The 16,209-nt window shown below is 54.3% G+C and overlaps 9 protein-coding genes across 18 annotated transcripts; 5 read left to right on the top strand and 4 right to left on the bottom strand.

Moving 5' to 3' along the window:
- Window positions 1-172: 172 nt before the first annotated feature.
- On the top strand, window positions 173-1,651 carry KVP18_001457 (uncharacterized protein; the record flags this gene model as incomplete). 2 transcript variants are annotated; one of them, XM_067951490.1, is made up of 5 exons in its annotated part: window positions 173-403; window positions 430-735; window positions 762-1,184; window positions 1,213-1,461; window positions 1,490-1,651. In XM_067951490.1, 5 exons carry the CDS (start codon window positions 173-175, stop codon window positions 1,649-1,651), a joined length of 1,371 nt encoding a protein of 456 aa, XP_067808069.1. The 2 variants fall into 2 exon arrangements, with proteins under 2 accessions (XP_067808069.1, XP_067808070.1); XM_067951491.1 differs by lacking the exons at window positions 173-403; window positions 430-735; window positions 1,490-1,651 and having other exon boundaries at window positions 801-1,226.
- A 173-nt stretch (window positions 1,652-1,824) lies between these two features.
- KVP18_001450 (uncharacterized protein) lies at window positions 1,825-3,719 on the top strand (the record flags this gene model as incomplete). The annotated part of the gene is made up of 2 exons (XM_067951476.1): window positions 1,825-2,705; window positions 2,747-3,719. 2 exons carry the CDS (start codon window positions 1,825-1,827, stop codon window positions 3,717-3,719), a joined length of 1,854 nt encoding a protein of 617 aa, XP_067808055.1.
- Window positions 3,720-3,919: 200 nt separating this feature from the next.
- On the top strand, window positions 3,920-4,762 carry KVP18_001451 (uncharacterized protein; the record flags this gene model as incomplete). 2 transcript variants are annotated; one of them, XM_067951478.1, is made up of 3 exons in its annotated part: window positions 3,920-4,141; window positions 4,170-4,715; window positions 4,745-4,762. In XM_067951478.1, the coding sequence occupies 3 exons, from the start codon at window positions 3,920-3,922 to the stop codon at window positions 4,760-4,762; spliced, it is 786 nt and encodes a 261-aa protein (XP_067808057.1). The 2 variants fall into 2 exon arrangements, with proteins under 2 accessions (XP_067808057.1, XP_067808056.1); XM_067951477.1 differs by lacking the exons at window positions 4,170-4,715; window positions 4,745-4,762 and having other exon boundaries at window positions 3,920-4,162.
- A 150-nt stretch (window positions 4,763-4,912) lies between these two features.
- Window positions 4,913-8,186, bottom strand: KVP18_001452 (uncharacterized protein; the record flags this gene model as incomplete). 3 transcript variants are annotated; one of them, XM_067951479.1, is made up of 5 exons in its annotated part: window positions 4,913-5,903; window positions 5,932-6,518; window positions 6,547-7,434; window positions 7,462-7,652; window positions 7,679-8,186. In XM_067951479.1, 5 exons carry the CDS (start codon window positions 8,184-8,186, stop codon window positions 4,913-4,915), a joined length of 3,165 nt encoding a protein of 1,054 aa, XP_067808058.1. The 3 variants fall into 3 exon arrangements, with proteins under 3 accessions (XP_067808058.1, XP_067808059.1, XP_067808060.1); XM_067951481.1 differs by lacking the exon at window positions 4,913-5,903 and having other exon boundaries at window positions 5,919-6,518; window positions 6,547-7,592; XM_067951480.1 differs by lacking the exons at window positions 5,932-6,518; window positions 6,547-7,434; window positions 7,462-7,652; window positions 7,679-8,186 and having other exon boundaries at window positions 4,913-5,647.
- Window positions 8,187-8,704: 518 nt separating this feature from the next.
- KVP18_001455 (uncharacterized protein) lies at window positions 8,705-11,711 on the top strand (the record flags this gene model as incomplete). 4 transcript variants are annotated; one of them, XM_067951485.1, is made up of 4 exons in its annotated part: window positions 8,705-9,148; window positions 9,494-11,181; window positions 11,266-11,359; window positions 11,388-11,711. In XM_067951485.1, the coding sequence occupies 4 exons, from the start codon at window positions 8,705-8,707 to the stop codon at window positions 11,709-11,711; spliced, it is 2,550 nt and encodes an 849-aa protein (XP_067808064.1). The 4 variants fall into 4 exon arrangements, with proteins under 4 accessions (XP_067808064.1, XP_067808066.1, XP_067808063.1 ...); XM_067951487.1 differs by lacking the exons at window positions 9,494-11,181; window positions 11,266-11,359; window positions 11,388-11,711 and having other exon boundaries at window positions 8,705-9,190; XM_067951484.1 differs by lacking the exons at window positions 8,705-9,148; window positions 11,266-11,359; window positions 11,388-11,711 and having other exon boundaries at window positions 9,713-11,185.
- Window positions 9,328-9,603, bottom strand: KVP18_001454 (uncharacterized protein; the record flags this gene model as incomplete). Its single annotated transcript, XM_067951483.1, has 1 exon — window positions 9,328-9,603. The coding sequence occupies one exon, from the start codon at window positions 9,601-9,603 to the stop codon at window positions 9,328-9,330; it is 276 nt and encodes a 91-aa protein (XP_067808062.1).
- A 418-nt stretch (window positions 11,712-12,129) lies between the features above and the next one.
- Window positions 12,130-13,161, bottom strand: KVP18_001456 (uncharacterized protein; the record flags this gene model as incomplete). Of its 2 annotated transcripts, none has more annotated exons than XM_067951488.1 (1): window positions 12,130-13,161. In XM_067951488.1, the coding sequence occupies one exon, from the start codon at window positions 13,159-13,161 to the stop codon at window positions 12,130-12,132; it is 1,032 nt and encodes a 343-aa protein (XP_067808067.1). The 2 variants fall into 2 exon arrangements, with proteins under 2 accessions (XP_067808067.1, XP_067808068.1); XM_067951489.1 differs by having other exon boundaries at window positions 12,130-13,104.
- An 18-nt stretch (window positions 13,162-13,179) lies between these two features.
- KVP18_001453 (uncharacterized protein) lies at window positions 13,180-14,184 on the top strand (the record flags this gene model as incomplete). The annotated part of the gene is made up of 1 exon (XM_067951482.1): window positions 13,180-14,184. One exon carries the CDS (start codon window positions 13,180-13,182, stop codon window positions 14,182-14,184), a length of 1,005 nt encoding a protein of 334 aa, XP_067808061.1.
- Window positions 14,185-14,738: 554 nt separating this feature from the next.
- KVP18_001458 (uncharacterized protein) lies at window positions 14,739-15,981 on the bottom strand (the record flags this gene model as incomplete). 2 transcript variants are annotated; one of them, XM_067951492.1, is made up of 4 exons in its annotated part: window positions 14,739-15,272; window positions 15,301-15,805; window positions 15,835-15,899; window positions 15,928-15,981. In XM_067951492.1, the coding sequence occupies 4 exons, from the start codon at window positions 15,979-15,981 to the stop codon at window positions 14,739-14,741; spliced, it is 1,158 nt and encodes a 385-aa protein (XP_067808071.1). The 2 variants fall into 2 exon arrangements, with proteins under 2 accessions (XP_067808071.1, XP_067808072.1); XM_067951493.1 differs by lacking the exons at window positions 15,835-15,899; window positions 15,928-15,981 and having other exon boundaries at window positions 15,301-15,696.
- Window positions 15,982-16,209: the final 228 nt, after the last annotated feature.

Raw genomic sequence — 16,209 nt, forward strand, 5'->3', positions numbered from 1 at the left:
GCCTTTTGTTGTTGTTAAAAGGTTTGCGAACTCACCCGTGGCTCATGTCAGATGTTACGTGCAGGGCACTGATGAGTACGTCTCCACTTGTGAAACAGCACGACGTTTGAGCTTTGATCAAACCTCTTTGGGAATTGATGCGATTTCATCGTTCATCACGAAAACCGTCCAAATGAAACGAGGATTGTTTGTTCTTCTCGGTTTAGGACTGTGCCAGGTCAAAGTGCTGGCGCCGAGCACGCTCGCGCTTCGTTTTACAAGCGGTGATCTACGATCGCCTAACGGAATTATCGAAGGCTCCACAGCAACCTTTGGAGCTCCAACCTACGGAGAGTCACTCATCGGCCGTTTGGTGTACTTCCCTGACTCTGGGGATTACTGCGACGATACTCCAGAGTACAATGTGGGCTGCAGCCTTCCTCCACACAGACCGCGCTGAATAAAGCACGCAAACAAGTAAGTACCAGTGACGGCGTGCAGAATGTTTTCCTGCTGGCGAGAGGAACGTGCACATTTGTCCAGAAGGTGTACCTGGCGCAGTCAAAAGGCGCGGCTGCAGTTTTGATGGTCGACAGTCCAGACAGCAGCTGGGACCGCCACAAGCTTTCTCGTATCATTGTTGCTGATGATGGCATGGGCGCTCGAGTGAGAATTCCCTCAGTTCTTTTAACACGGGAAGACGGCTCTGCCCTTATGGACGCCGCCAAAGAACTCATCGTTGCGAACGGACAGTTGGTGAGAGCAGGATGTCTCAATCATAGCCCTTGGTTGAATTAGAATGGTCTCTGCCAGAGGCAGACATGGTGACTGTGGACTTCTGGACTTCCAACGTCTCGCCTGTCGGCCCCCAGTTCCTAACAGCTTTCGCCCCCGCTGGGGATGCGCTTGGACCTTTGCTTGATTTCAGGCTGCACTTCTTCGTTGTGGAAATGCCGGCCAGCACTGCTCGCGAAGACATCGCCGCGCAGTGTTACCGCGCTGATCGCCGGTACTGTACTCCCGCGCTAGAAACGGAAGGCGCTGTTAAAGGGTCCACAGTTCTCGAGGAGTCCGTCCGACAACTCTGCCTTCTGAACGGCAAATCAATGACGAAGGTGTGGTGGCGCTACCTGGAGGACTTTTCCAACACTTGTGCCGCCCGCACCGTTGCTTGGGAGCAGTGTTCCTACGCCATTTTGAAACAGGTAAAGATGTCCAGCTTAACAGATCCAGCTCGGCGCGTATGAACAAGTGAAGAACTGTGCCGAGAGTCCAACGAGACCTATCCGCCTTCTTGAGGAGCAGAAGCGGGCGAAGGCTTGGAGTCCCTTGGCCCTCCGCATCAACGGCGCGAAATATATGGGTAGTCTCGACCCCAATTTGGTGCTGAAGGCGATATGTTCTTCTTACCGAGATACGCCAGCAGCCTGCACCAAACTACTTATGGTGTCTGGTCGGGAGAGTGGCTGGTCTACTGGCGATGTGAGACTGGCTCTGTCACCTGATGCAGATCCTCTTCCTGTTCCTGGTGGTCATTGGTATTTTTTCGGTGGGAGTCTTCCTCTACCAGCGCCATGTGGTTCAGTCCGTCCGGACGTCTCTCAGACATGAGGTCATGATGGAGGTCCGAAGTCAGATGATGGACTACGCTGAGCTGCGGGAAATGCGATGACAAAAAATTGAGTCATAAATAGTAAAAAATGCCAATAAATGCAGCCCTCGCTCTCTGTCTTCCTAGCCGTGCAACTCTTGTCAGTGGTGGCGTTCATGGGGTTAGTGGGTTCGCTGTGGCAGTCAGAGAGCAGTGGGCAAGAGATGGAAGACTCGGTCGAAAAATAGTTATTAATGTTGGTAAGCTCGGTGTACAGCGATGGGAATTCCGACTCGGATGCGCCGCCTGAGCTACCACCCCCGCATGTAGAAATGGAGTCCATCTCAGAAGCAAACATTGGTCCCGTCCTGAAGAAGGTGCGCATGGAAGAGGAGAAGGAGAGAGATAGGAAGGATTGGGTCGAGTCGCGTCAGCGACAAATGGCGGAGAATCCCTGGTACGAACCAAAATTGGGCGTTGTCGACGCCTTCAACGCCTTCGCCCACGTGGAGGCCCAGAAAGCGCAGAGAGCCGGGGTGATCAACGCTCAACGTGTGAAGGATGTCCGTCTTGGAGAAATCACGAGGAGACTGCAATCGTCACTGAACTCTGTCCCTGTGGAAGAGAAGCTCAACGTGCTGGAGGCCAATGCTCGAACACTGGTCCTTACCCATCTCCCAGGCGACGTGCGGGAGCATCAAATCCGACTTGTCTTTCATGAATTGAGCACTGGAATGCGCGTTGAAGACTGGCTTGCAGGGCACAAGGAGCAACAACACTACGGTCGAGTCTTCGACAGAACGGAGCAGGACGGACTTCTTTCCCAAGCCATTACGCGGATTAGGATTGTCCGCGACAGCGACGGACTCTGTGCAGGATACGCCTTCGTGGAGTTCGAAGGCGCCATTCACGCTGATAAGGCCATGATGCGCATTCGCGAACTCAACAACGTCGTCACACTTCCAGGTCACGACAATCGCGGAATGATAAGACATGCGCGAGTTGATTGGGCCAACACCGCAACGGCAGCGCCCTTGGAGCTGCACCAAGTTTACTGCGGCAATCTCCCTCCATTCGTGACGGAGTACGAGCTGTTGCACTTTCTGAGAGAAGCACACCCAGGTGCTGACGAAGAGTGAGTGTAACATGTAATGCACTCTTCTCATGATTTTTCAGCGTGGTATCCGTGCGCCTGATCTACGATGACGTTACGTTGGCGCCCAGACGGTTTTGTTTCATCCGTATGAAGGATGAGCGGACGACAGCGCACCTTCTGGAGCGATTCGTAGACGTTCGTTCAAAAGAGAGGGAAGATGCGCGGATTGTACAGATCAGTCAGCAGGCGGCGGAACAGGCAGCAGAACTGGCAATGATTGAGCAAGCGAAACTTCCTGAGTCTGAGGAAAGTGCTCTGATTGTGGCCGCGGAGCAGGACGTCAAACACCGGTTGGAGGAGGGGACCCATGAGAGCCAAAAAGAACCTGCTCTGGCAGATGATCTTCCAGAGGTTCAGACGGCCGTGGTAGAGACCTCGCCCCCAGCAGATGACGACGCCAGCGAAGACGCTCTAGGTCACCTTTACCCGAGCAAGGGCCCGAAAACGAATCCGAGCGCGTTCAGGTTGCGCGGCAGTCCGCTCTTTCTTAGGCGATCCTACCAGAGACCTGCTGGCTATAGCGGGCGAAACGACACTGGTGGAGCTGGTGACACCATCGCCAACACCACCATTTTTATCGCTAACCTGTCGCCTCGGATCACTGAGGCGGACCTGAGGGGTATATGCGCCCCATTCGGTCGCTTGGTCTCTGTACGAGTCGCCTACATGAAGCATGTGGGATTCGTGACTTTCGAGCAGTCTATTTCGGTGTTGGCCTGCCTTACACACCTAAACGGTTATCTCTTCAAAGGGCAGCGCCTGTCTCTTGCGTATGGCAGATCACGCTTTCAGATTCCCTACAACATCCGCAGAGAGACCACAGTGGACTACAGCGCTAAAGTTGAGGACATGAAGCACAACGCAGACTACTGGAGGTCACTGACACCTTTCAACCCAGAGGTCGAAGCTCCGAGAGCTCCTGAAGAGGTCACGAGCCAGAAGAAGCGCCAATGGCTGGAGTCACTAGCTGCCAACTTCAGTAAAAACACGTAATACATCTATGCTTGGTCAATTTGAGCGTCGCCTCCGGTCGGTTGTCACGGGCTACCTGGATCTTTACGAACTGGCCGTCCTGCAAAACTCCTTTTTGCGTCCGCAATCCCTTTTGGATGGCGTAAGAACTGGTTCTGAATTGACACGGGAGTGAGGACATTAGCTTTAGATCAACCAGGGTAGCGAACTTTACTGCTTTAATGTTTCATGTGGAGCGGGAGCAGCTCACCCACCCCATACTGGACCCCGAGGAACTCACTGGACTTCGCGCGTGTTACAGGCTGATGCGAGAGGAAGCTCGGATTATGCAGCAGATAGACTGCATCTTTTCCAGCGTTGAAGTCTTCCAGACGGAGGAAGCATGGGCATTGGTGGACGACGCCGAAAGAGTAGGACTGATTTCGCATCCTATGGTGCGGCTGGTGAGTGGCCGGCTGTGTTAAGACGCAGCTTCGTACTAAGATTGACGGGGAAGCAGGTCCAGCTTCGGTCACAGGAGTTAAACGGGACTGGGGGTTCAAGACCGTCGGCCGTTTAACGACAGATCGCAGGGTCTCTCTTCCTTCGGTCGCAGAGTACATCCGGAAACCTTCGACTCCTCCTAAAGAACCGACACTTCCTTTTTGCAGGGGAGCCTTATGTTTGGACAAGCAATCTTCTGAGATCGCTGCAACGAACGAACACGCCATTCGGAAAAAGACTTCTGTTGAAGTCTCCCCCGTTTGCACCGACGAGTCATGCGAGATGGACTTTTCAGAAGACCCAGACGAATCTTGCATCTCTGACCTCAAGATGTCCAAAGCCGAGCACATCTGGAAGAAGGGCTCACCCATGCAGAGGTGGGCTAACAGTACGAAGGTCCCTCTACCTCCCTCCGTTTTGCTAAACGCTTTGCGCGTTCGTAGACAGAAGGAGGCTTTGGAGGGGTCCATTAATGGCCCCCGCCGTCGAACTTTGAACGAAATTCTTGAGGTACAGCGCAAGGAATCTCTCGTGGTGAGTTCCCTAGGATGCCAAGAACATAGCGGAACACCCGCCAATGACACCCCCCATAAACCTTCAGAGCACCCTGATCCCCAGGCCTTGTTTTCCCCTGTCACCAGCCCAATCCATTTAGCGCACCCCATTTCGCCCGATGCTGATATTATGGACAGTCTGTCTACAATACCACTGACTACTACGGTCACTCAACTCTAGCTCCAGCACGAGGTAAGGAATGGCTCATCAATGGCTTGCAACCCGCGAGAGCCGCAAATCACACACTCTTCCGCAAGAAGCTCGTCGATTTGTGATTCCAACAACTCCGTCTTCCACAGCCTCACGTAGTCGTCTTTCTCAGCGTCCAGACCGTGGGATGCCTTGATGTACTCCTCCAACTCCATTTTTTGTGCCGGTTCTAGGCTAGGGACCACCAGCTTCAACATGCATGCTGAGTGAAAGCAGTGCTCACACGGGAATGCGTAGGCTCTGTCTTCTGATTTCTGCTGGCTGGGGTCTGTGGAAAATACTGGCCGCTGGCAGTAATCACAAATGGAGGTGCGCGGGATCTCCACAGTCTGCCGATTCAGTTCATCCAATTCCAGAAGCTGTTGCTGAACGATCGAGCGACGTGTGCTGATAAGCTTTTGCTGCTCTCTTATTCGCACCTCCATTATCCTCAACTCCTCGCTAATATCACCCTGAACGTCAGGTACTGCTGCTGAATTCACAAGGTAGGGTAGGACCGCAGAGGTCGAGAGCCTCCAGGAGGACCTCTCCACTTCCGGCAGCGGAAAGCCATCCGCCTTTATAGGTCCCTCGCCTGAAACCCGAACGAGCTCCATGACGTCGGCACAAGAGTCCTTGACCTTCTCAACACACTGCACCCAAGCCAGCTGCAGGTCCCAGTGTGAGGCGAAGCGAGAGGCAACCCACTTCGCGACCTCCATGTCGCCACGATCGAGGGCTACGCCAAGGGCGAGCCATGGCTGGTTTAGGTTGATAAGGGCGTATGCGACGAGTTTGAGGTCGTTGGGCCGCCTTCGGAGAACAAACTGCCACAGTCGTCTCCATTGAACGGGCGAGAACTTCGACCTCCAATCCTCCACCTGGCCCACCACGGCGTCCAACTTGAGGGAGGACGTCAACAGGGTCTTGAACGTGCACAGAATCCAGAATATCGGAGGCGAAGGAACTGTACCCGAGCTGCGTTCGTTCTCTCTATATCACGCACCATGCAACCAGACCTCCAGCAAAGCTGGAGAGGTAGGAAACGTAGAACCGCTGAAACGCCATCAAATGGTCTGCTGTTCCATTCGTTGTTAGCACCGACAGAAGGATCCTTTCAGGCTCCTGGAGGAGAAGGCGCCACACATGACGATTGAGGCAAGTCGCCGAGAAAAGGCCTGGTGTAGACTGGAAGAAGTACGCGCCGTGTCTCTGAAGCATCAGCTTGATCTGCACACGGACGGCTTCAACGTCCGCGAAGCTGCTGTGCGTCGTAGAACACACCTGGCACAGCTCCGCCAGGAAGTCGATCCCGCGCGAAGCGTCCCCCAGGTCCACGAGCGTTCTGGTCGTGCTCTCGACAAGTTCTCCGGAGACTAGAGACAGCCAGACCATTACGCCCGCCGTCCCGCGTCGTCGTGCTAGGCCGTGGACGAGTTCCATCTCCGCAGGATTCAGTTTCAGCGGCGATCTGCACGCAACATAAGGCAGTAGAGTCTCTCGGAAGACCGCACTGGCAAGTGGAGTGTCAGAAGCGAACCCAAAGCGGGATCCAGCAGAGAGAGCGAACTCCAAGAACAGCAACAACACAGCCTGCATTCGGAAGGTAGGATACCCTCACCAACTCAGTCGGGGTGAGGAGGCCTGTGCCTTGAGCCCTCTTCTTCTGTAGCACACGCAGGCAGGAGCTCAGAAGATCAGCCACCGACGCAGCGCTGCGGGCGTTGGTGGAAACGAGTGCGTAGAGGGCGTCCTCGATGTCAACACATGGCGGCACGCAGAGTTCAAGCACGTCCAACGACCAGAGGGAAGTAAGCTCCTGGACACCTTTCTTCCAGTCCTCCTCTACCAGTCGGTTTGCTGCAAGGAAGTGCACGAGTCGCCTCTCATCCAAGTTTCGCGAAGCGCGCACGGCCTGCCCGAAATCCTCCATCTCTAGCCAGCGAATTGTCGCCTGAGGGTCAGGGACGTTGATCAGACTGACCATGTTGTTGGTGGGGAGCACTAGCACGTCCTGACCAAGTGAAAACAGCTGTGAGCCTGGTGAGTCCAACAGCTGTGAGCCCGGCGAGTCCAACAGCTGTGACAAAGGCAGCGAGCAAACGAACGAGAGGGAAGTGGTGGAAGTAAGTACAAGCATCTCCTTATAGAGAAGAACGAAGTACTCGTCCAGAAGGAGGAAACACTCCAATCGGAGCTTCACGTCACCACCCTTGGCGAAAGGGTCGTCGTGGCAGTCACGAAGAGGCATCAAGCCCTCGGCACAAGCCACGGTGTAACTCAGGCCCAGAAAAGGCGAGACCGAGGCGCAAGTGGCGGGGGCCCTCCACAGCGGGTCGTCTAGGGCCAAGGAGTCTGGAAGTTGTAGAACCACACATCCCGCTTTCGGGCCGCCCGCAAGGTTGACGAATGCCAATCTGCAGGGTTCCACAAGGGCCACGGTTAGTGCCAAAGCTAGTTGGCTACCCACGTTTGCTTGCACATGCTCGTTCTCATCGGGTGGTTGGAACTGGTTGGAAGGACTCCCTCGGCTTACGTGCTTCTCAATGGATGTCCACAGACTGAAGCTGTCTACATTGGCATCCTTCCCACGGGAGGCAAATTCCGCGGAGCACTCTCTCTGAGCCTGTACGAGATGTGTTGCCAAAGGTAGAGTTTTAGCGAGACCTGAGACTCCAACACTGATGATCTTAGAGCCGAAAGAGAAATGCCGTCGTGAGGGTCGAGCTGTCTGTGAAAACCCTCTCTCCCACCGAAAGATACGAAGGGTGACGGCCCCTCAAAGACGTCTACGGAGTCCTCGTAAGCCACAACGACAAGCACGCCCTCTTGTAAGGGTTTAATGACGATGTCCAGGACGGGCTTGATTGGACCTGCACACGACTTGCGGAATATGGCATCGTGTATCTTATTGGCTTTCAGGTCTTGGAATATTTCGAACATGGAGCCATCTTTCGAGGGTGGTCTCGACGCCCCCACCTCCCAGGCGGTCCGCAGGGTTATGGTAGGCTTGTGGGCGCGGCCCATTCCTGCGATAGACCAGTCAGACCTGGCGGCAAAGAACTCCCACACATCTGTTTGCCCTTGGACGCCATGATCGACCACCACGTCAAGCACCATTCCATCCATAGTGCCCAGTAGAAACTCCGCTGAGAATGCCGATACGTGGCCCGCCCAAGCAAGGCAAGTGACCCCTTTCTTGGCGCAGACGAGGTGCAGCGTCGTGTTCGGTGGAGGCTTCTCAGAGAGTGCGCCAGCCATAGAAAGATACCACACCTTCCCGTTGTTGAACCAGACGATGAGGTGGTTGGAGCAAGGTGACAGACATAGCCGTTCTACTCGAGAAGATGCAGCTACGTCGTGAGGCACATCTCTCACGACGCCAATAAGATTTCGTTTGATGTCGAGCAGGAGCGTAGGCTGGAAACCGTTCGCCCGTCGCGTCCAGTAGTGGACTTCACCGTTCTTGCAAGCCGTCACAACCAAGCCCTCGGACGTCGTGACAGCGTCAATCCCCTTCCTCCCAGGAAAGTAGCCTAAGCCTACGTCAGACTTCAAGTTCGCACCTACGTTCCCTTTGAGTGATGTGCTGGGGTGTTAGACACGGCGGATCTGGCGGCTGAGTCGGCTTCGTACTATCTCCCCACGCGCAAGCTGCCGTCGCCGCGAAAGGTTGGCGGCTTTCCTCTGAGAAGAGCCTCCATTGATGGCGAAATTCTGTAAAAACCCTGCCCCGTGTCGTACAGCCCTCATGCCGTTCAATTGCCGGATTTTACTAGATGTGGCAGCAAGCAGCCAGACGATGGCTTGATAAGTCCACGCCATACTACCGAACCCGGTGGACCGTGTTCTTCGGCTTACTCGCTCTCTTCTCCTTGAGGGTCTGGTTCTTGCAGTCACACGCGGTGATTTGTTACCTGCTAGCAGTGCACCTTCTCCATATACTGTTGGGGGTGATCACGCCAGCTATGGAACCTGTGGGAGGCGAACTTCCCACACGAAGCGATGACGAGTATCGGCCGTTTGAGAGGAAGATCCCAGAATTTGTTGCGTGGCGGTCAGCCACTGGGGCGTTAGTGGCCTGTATCGCAGCCACTCTGACCCAGGCCACGGACATTCCTGCCTACTGGCCGCTGCTGCTGAGTTATTTCTGCATGCTTATGATTCTGACCCTTAGAGATCGCATTGCGCACATGCTGAAGTTCCGGTACCTTCCCTGGTCGGTGGGCAAGCAGTCTTATACGAAGAAATCGAGAGCGCTATGAGTGTGATGTCACAACTGAAGCAAATCACGAATAATGAACGACGGTGGGTCCCTGTCCTGTGTGGTACCGTTTGCGGCGCACACGACAGTGAAGCACCAGCAAGGCCGCGGAGGCCCGCTTTCGCGGAGGCCGCTGACTTATAAAGCGTCGCCACTGGCAGCGTGTATCAGAAGACCGCTTGCTTTTGTGACGGTATCACCGACTGCAACGCAGACACCTCGAATTACGCCGAGTCCGGCTCGGGTGTCGCCTATAACGCAGACTACAGCGCGGACTCCCGCTAGGGTGTCGCCTATAACGCAGACTACAGCGCGGACTCCCGCTAGGGTGTCACCCACGACAGCGCTGTCTCCGAGCTGGTCGCGACAAGCGAGACCGGCTACTTCCGCGCTGGGACCACGGAGTGCGTCCATTGTCAGATGCCCACCTGTGTTCCCCACGGTTCAACTGGACAAACCGCCTCTGAGACCGCAGCTGGGTTCTATTGACTTCTCTCCCGAAGAGCTTCCGTGCCCCTGTGCCATGATTACTCTTCCCTGGGGTAACGGGTGTCCAATCTGTAGACTTGTCACTACTGTTGGGCTGGAAGCTCATCCTATCGCAGTGATTATTTCACGCACGGTAGTTGAAGATACTCTGACAAATCCAAACGTTTACATCCTCCGCTACCTAGCGATTGCTACGGACCCCGCAATGCCGGTGGTGGACGAATGGAAGGCTGCCCTGTCATATTTTGCGGCCTACAACATTGTGGGGTATGGATTTACTGAGAAACCCGTGCAGCTGCTGGAGCACCGAGCATCGGGAGTGTCTGTCGTGTACATGCGGCTCGACATGGGGGAGCTGCCATTTCCCTTCCATCTGATTCAAGCCGAGTTCCGCTCAATTAAGCTGCGAGACTTCTCACACTCGGAAGGGTCTCTGGCGCCAGCACATGTAGTCGCCCTCGTGGACTTTCGCTTCGGCAAAGCCCAAAATTGGAATGCGTCGTGTATGCGGCAAGTCCTGTACTTAATCTGCCAGCTACATGTGATCGTTCAGAGCTGCCTAGTGTACTGCCGCGGCACCACATTCCAAGTCGTTGTGGTGCCTCCAAATGCATTTGCCCAGACTGTGGATGATGCCAGAAGAATGCATCCTCCACTTCCACATACCGAGTTGTCCTCGACGACGACAGGCTCGCGTGTGGGCACTCCGAATCGGGGAAGCAGACGGATCTGTCGACCGAAGGCGGACAGCGGCAGCATCGATTGTGTGGTGCGCGCTCCGGCGTTTCCAGTTGCGCGACCTGGCTCGTGGAATACGGGAGTGAACTTCACTCCCGAACCAGAATGGCATGATGAGTCCCGAAGCCCTCTAACTCGAAGCGATTTGAAGGAATTCGAGATGCTAGTGGAGGACATGTTACCAAGTACCAAATATAAGTTTGCGGCTCCAGCTGGGCGTCAGATGGCAGTGCAGTCTGCGCCACGGAGAGGCCTGATCCGTCATGTACCCTGCTGCGGTATCGCAGGTACCGCGACCGGCAGTCGCAACCATGGCACGTCTCGTGTTTGTGTGGCGAATAATCCAGACCAGCGGCTGCTCGACAAGGTAGACCGCCTGGAGCAGCTCGTAGGCACTCTTGTGGACAAGCTTACCGAACAGCACGAGCAGAAGCTTACCGAAGAGCATGAGCGGAAGCGAAACGCAGAGCTCACTCTACGTTCTGAAATGTTGGAGGAAAAGATAAAAGCCTTAATGAGTCTGGACCAGCTTAGTGCGAAGTCTGCGCGACCCGCGATCGAAGAGACTTCGGAGACCAGGGACGACAGGCCTGCAGATGAGTTCGCGACTGCCGAATCTCCCACGTCCCAATTTGCGGTGACTGCTATTTCTGACAGCGGCGTACTGAGCGATATGCGTCGCTGCACATCCTTTCAAGACTGTGAGAACCCTTTCAGACATTTGGAGGACTACTGCTTGCGTGCGACACTGACAGATCCTAAATTGTGACTTTTTGACATGAGCGAGAAGACGCCAACCCATATCCCAACGACTCCGACCACTGGAGACACCTCCATAATCGTAATCAGGAACATTCCACGATTGCTTTGGGAAGAGGATCTCAAGCGTTACTTCTCCCAATTCGGAGACGTGCTGGACGTCAGAATACCGCGAGGTCGTAGAGTGAGTGCTGCCATTCCCGATTACTTAGACGCACGGTCACACCGGCATCGCCTTCGTCATGTTTCGGTATACGGATGTCGCGCGCATCGTGAAGGACACCATGCACAACTACATTCTGGAAGACAATCGACTTTCGTGCAGCATCATTCAACATGAGACGCTACCTCCCAACCTCTTTCGGAAGCCGCAGCTGAAAAATCTACAGAAGGAGTACGCTGACAAGTACGCCATGTTCAAAGCAGATTGTCGCTTCTCTTCAGCGGAGACGAGAGACAAGTTCTGGCAACTTCAGGGCAAGAAGGCAGAGAAGTGCGCCGCCGTTGGCATTGACGTGGTGGAGGGACGTTTCTAGTTTGGTTGCATGGGTGATACAAGTACTACCAATTGTCCTCGTACAAATACCTTTGGAAGTTGTCGTCTTACGTACTTTTTCGTCTCCTTGCCGCTGTCCTTGTCCTGCTCAGTGCTCACAACAGTCTCGATGGCCTCTCCCAGCACTAAGTTCATGTGCTGATCATACGCCTGTATGAAACGCCAGCGCTTGCCTCACATACAAAATCCCCAGAAGTTCCCGGGAGCCCTTGCATTTGACGAGGACTCTGTCCTCCAGTGAAAGACGAAGGAGGTCCAGCGGTTCGTTTACAATGTGCGAAAGCTGCTCCATTTGCACAATATTCAGTGGTTGTAGGCAGTTGAAATTGATTGTAAAAAGCTTCCAACTTCTATAAAGATCAAAACGCTCCGACAACTCTGATTCGTATTACATTTCACTACTGCGCCTCTAAAGATTTCGTGTCCGCTTCCAAAGAGATCTCGATGCCCTCTTCCTCGTCCAGCTCCTCCTGTCGCTTGACGTCCAACGAGGCAGGGTTCGCACGTGCGGTTTGTGAGTACCAGAACGCGCCTATGGAAGTAGTAAATATGCCAAGGGTAAGGGCAGGCGTCACTATGCCTCCAAATATCCAAATCGAGATGAGCGATGTCAGCACTTGCTTCAGATTGGCCAGAACGTTCATCGTCAGAGGGGACGACAGCACGACGCTTTTGAAGGAAGTGACGTTGACGAGGAAGGCCGTTACGCCAAGAAGAGAGAGACGGATCCAGAGAGAGGAGTTGTTCATAATCGCTTGGTCGTTGAGCATCGTTTGTAGCTCCCCAGTAGCAGCGGCGAAAATAGTGAGCTGCACAACGGCCAAGGGGCACATGTACAGTAGGAGGTCCATGGCGGTTAGACCGTTGCTGACCTGCGCCTTTCTCGACACGATCCCCTTCAATGAGGAGGCAGCGCAGGCCATCAACACCAAGGCAAAGCCCGCTACGGTGAGCACGTCGACGTCACCTTTGATGGTGAATAAAACGCCCAAGATTACAACCAGCACCGGGGGCACCACTTTCCACGAATACCGCTCTCTGAAGGCGACCGATCCGATAATGAGCGTAAACAGCGGCACCGTGGAACGCATGACCTGGTTGATTGTGAGTGAGACGGCGAGGATTGACGCATTGCTCAACCAGATGTTGACGGTGTAGAGGAAAGAAAAGAAGAAGATTTTGGTCAGTGCTTCTGTGGATGGCCGTGGTGCCGGAGTGAAGAACCCCAAAGCCTGCGACAACTTCACGCCTGCGAACGTGAAGACCATATGGATGCAAGTCATTGCCATCGGGAACTCGAACTTGTCCTCTCTGAACGACAGCTTAACCGCGATGGTGATGCCAACATTGAGCCAGAACCACGAAAAGAGCATCACGACTGGCTCATAACGGTAGTAGGTGTTGGCCAATACCCGCCTGGTGTAGAACATTCCCGAATTGGTTAATTGATGCGTCCTTTGGCAGCAAGTCTCGACATCGGAGGCACACTAGCCAAAATCGCCTTGCTGACTCGCGTGGAGCAATCTTCACCGTTGGGTGCTCACGGCGAGAAGGATCTCAGCTTCAGAATTGAGACGGCAACTGATCGGTTTGAAGTTCACTTCGGCTGGTGGTACACCGTGGACGTTCAGGAGCTGGTCTACTTTTTGAAGGATCTGGGCGTGACGAGCGTCGCGGTCGCGGGCGGAGGTGCACATCGGTTTGACGAACAGCTAAAGTCAGCCTTTTCTGTTGTGAAGGTGGACGAGATGGAGGCCGCCGCTCGTGGACTGGCTTTCCTTTTCGACTTCTCGATGGTTAATCGAGAACCCTTTTTTGCCAGTGTAGATCCTGCTGGTGAGGTGCGGTGGGAGGCGTCCTCGTCTCCAGTGTTTCCTTTTATACTCGTCACCGTTGGCTCTGGAGTCTCGATTATCAAGATTCTGAGTCCAGTAGACTATGAACGAGTTAGTGGGACCTGCATTGGTGGGGGTACCGCCCTTGGTCTGGCCCATTGCTTACTAGGCGTCGACAGCTTCGACGGCCTGATAGAACTGGCCGAGAAGGGCAGCGGAGTTCTGGATCTTACAGCTGGAGAGTCGTCGTCGGTCATTTTCCCTCCTGACACCCTCGCGTGCTCTTTTGGTCGCATTTTCGAGATGACGGATGTCGACCCTGCGTCGGTAGCTTGGTCCGTGTTACACATGGTAGCCAACAATCTGGGATATCTTACCCACTTGGTGGCTCAGGTGCACGGGTGCTCCAAGATATATTTTGGAGGAAAGTTCGTGCATCAACACCCTCCCACAATGGCTAGCGTCACGAAAGGCGTAAGCTTCGCCGAAAAGCACTACTGCAATACCGATAAGCCGGACCCGATTGAGGCGTTCTTCATCAAACATGACGGATATCTTGGCGCTATTGGAGCCCTCATCCACATCTCACCTGTGTCGCTAGCCCAAGCCTTTCTCTAGTCCAATTTGGTTTTGGTCAGCGCCCAGCACAGACGCGCCATAATGCATGCGAAGGCGACGACGTAGAAGACCACCGCCAACACCGCTGTTGGGTCGATTACGCATTCGCCAACTGGGATGTCGATCGTGTGCCCGCTGGGTGTCTCTGCTGGGCGTTGCTCACCTCGCAGCGTCCCCATACTCCACAAGCACAATATTGCACTTGTGAAATGTGAATACATCCGAGAAACGACTACAGGAGCACTGATCTTTGTACGTCCATGCAGGCTTTCCAACCGGGTAGATTTCCCAGAAAGCGAGCTGACAGCCCATTCGCCGGCCTGCCACAGTAGTACAAGTGTCTCCGCCTGCGAAGAAACTTCTGATCGTTCTGGGATTTCCTTCCTGTGTTAGCGGGATGTGAAACCGCTGCACGAGCTCTGGAAGCGCCCTCAAGCTGATGTCCTTCAAATCAGCGTCTGAGAGACTTTGAACCAGAAGACTACACGCAGCCACCAGAAGCCTCATAATCAATCACGGACTGCAGTCATTCGAATATCCCAAAGCGGTGGTGCCTAAAATGTCCTTCGATGAATCACTGGCAACCCTTCTTCTTCGTACTCTAGTTTAGAAATCCAAAGCTTCTTGAAGGAGGCTAAGGACGACAAGATGGACCCGCCGAGATAAGTGGAGAAAAGGCGCTCTGGAGGGGCGGTGATCCGAATGCGCGTCTCCTTCGGAGCCAGTTTCCTCAGCTCATTCAGCAGGCGATCGCCCAGTCCCGCGAAGAGAGTGGAACCACCCGAAAGAACTACGTGCTTGAAGAGCGTCTTTCGCAGGTCCAAGTCGGCGCGTACAATTGAAGTGGCAAGGAGCTCATGAAGGCCAGGATACTCACATCCGATGTACATGGGGTGAAACAGGACTTCAGGTGCCCTCTGTCTCTCGTTGGACAGTACAACGTAGGCTCCATCAGGCAGCTGATAAGGGAAAGCTGTTCCACCGGAACCCATTTTGGTTGCGACATCGTAGGAGTCCTCCAGTTTCTGCGGCTTAAAGGCTACGAAACATGCCTTTTCCTTCATGGACTTCACGATATCCATCTCAGCCTGGGTAATAACCCCACCAGAAACGTACCGTCGTATGAAACACGTGTCCGGCTCGCCTCAGTTGCAGCGCCAGGTTCTCCGTGACGTCGCGTCCTCCAACGTCAGACCGACACATAGCGTGCGGTATTGCGAAGCCCTCATAAATAGGGACGGCATGAGAGACTCCGTCACCGCTATCGAGGACTACTCCTGTCGTGCGCCCTGACGCGTACAGAGAGAGCATGGCCTGCAGGGCCACAAAAAAAGCCGGCACGCCGAACGTTTCAAAGAAAACCTCAGCCAGCTTTTCCCTATTACGGCGAGGATTCAGAGGCATCTCGGTCATAAGCACGGGATGGTCCTCCTGATTTATCTTTAACTCGGAGTACACTAAGGACCAAAGAAGTTCCATGTCGTTCCAGTTCTCGACAATGCCTCGTTTCATCGGACGATCCAACTTCAGTAGCCCTCGGTTGGTCTCCGCCCTCGAGCCCAGAAACACGTCTGACTCTTGCACTGTTGTCAGAACCCGAGTGTACTTGGGTCGCCCCACACTGCGTAATAAGTCTGACGTCACCCTTACAACGTGGGAAAAACCACCCTAGCTTTTTCCTCGCCAGCGAACCCAGCCTTTATTGTACCTGACCCCTATGTGAGCGGTGCGGACGGAGCTCACGTTGTCGATGACGACTGGCTGGTTTGTTATGACCTCGTCGTAGTCGACGACCATTTTGAGAATTTCTATGATGTGTCAATGAGTGCTAACCACTAGTGTGAGGACGCTACAGTAGCCCATAAGGACGTAGGAAGGTTGCGCAGTGGCGTATGCAGTACTGACCCCAGCTAGACCCGTGGGAAGATACTACGGAGGAGACACCCCTCCTACGCGCTCGCCGCCGCAGGCTGGTTGACGTGTGCCGAATTTGCGAAATCCGCACCATATCGCACATGGAACTCG

Source organism: the organism of the source record quoted next, assembly GCF_019968955.1.
Source record: "MAG: Porospora cf. gigantea A chromosome Unknown PgA_NODE_506_length_16209_cov_355.188, whole genome shotgun sequence".
Taxonomy (NCBI): Eukaryota; Apicomplexa; class Conoidasida; order Eugregarinorida; family Porosporidae; genus Porospora; species Porospora cf. gigantea A.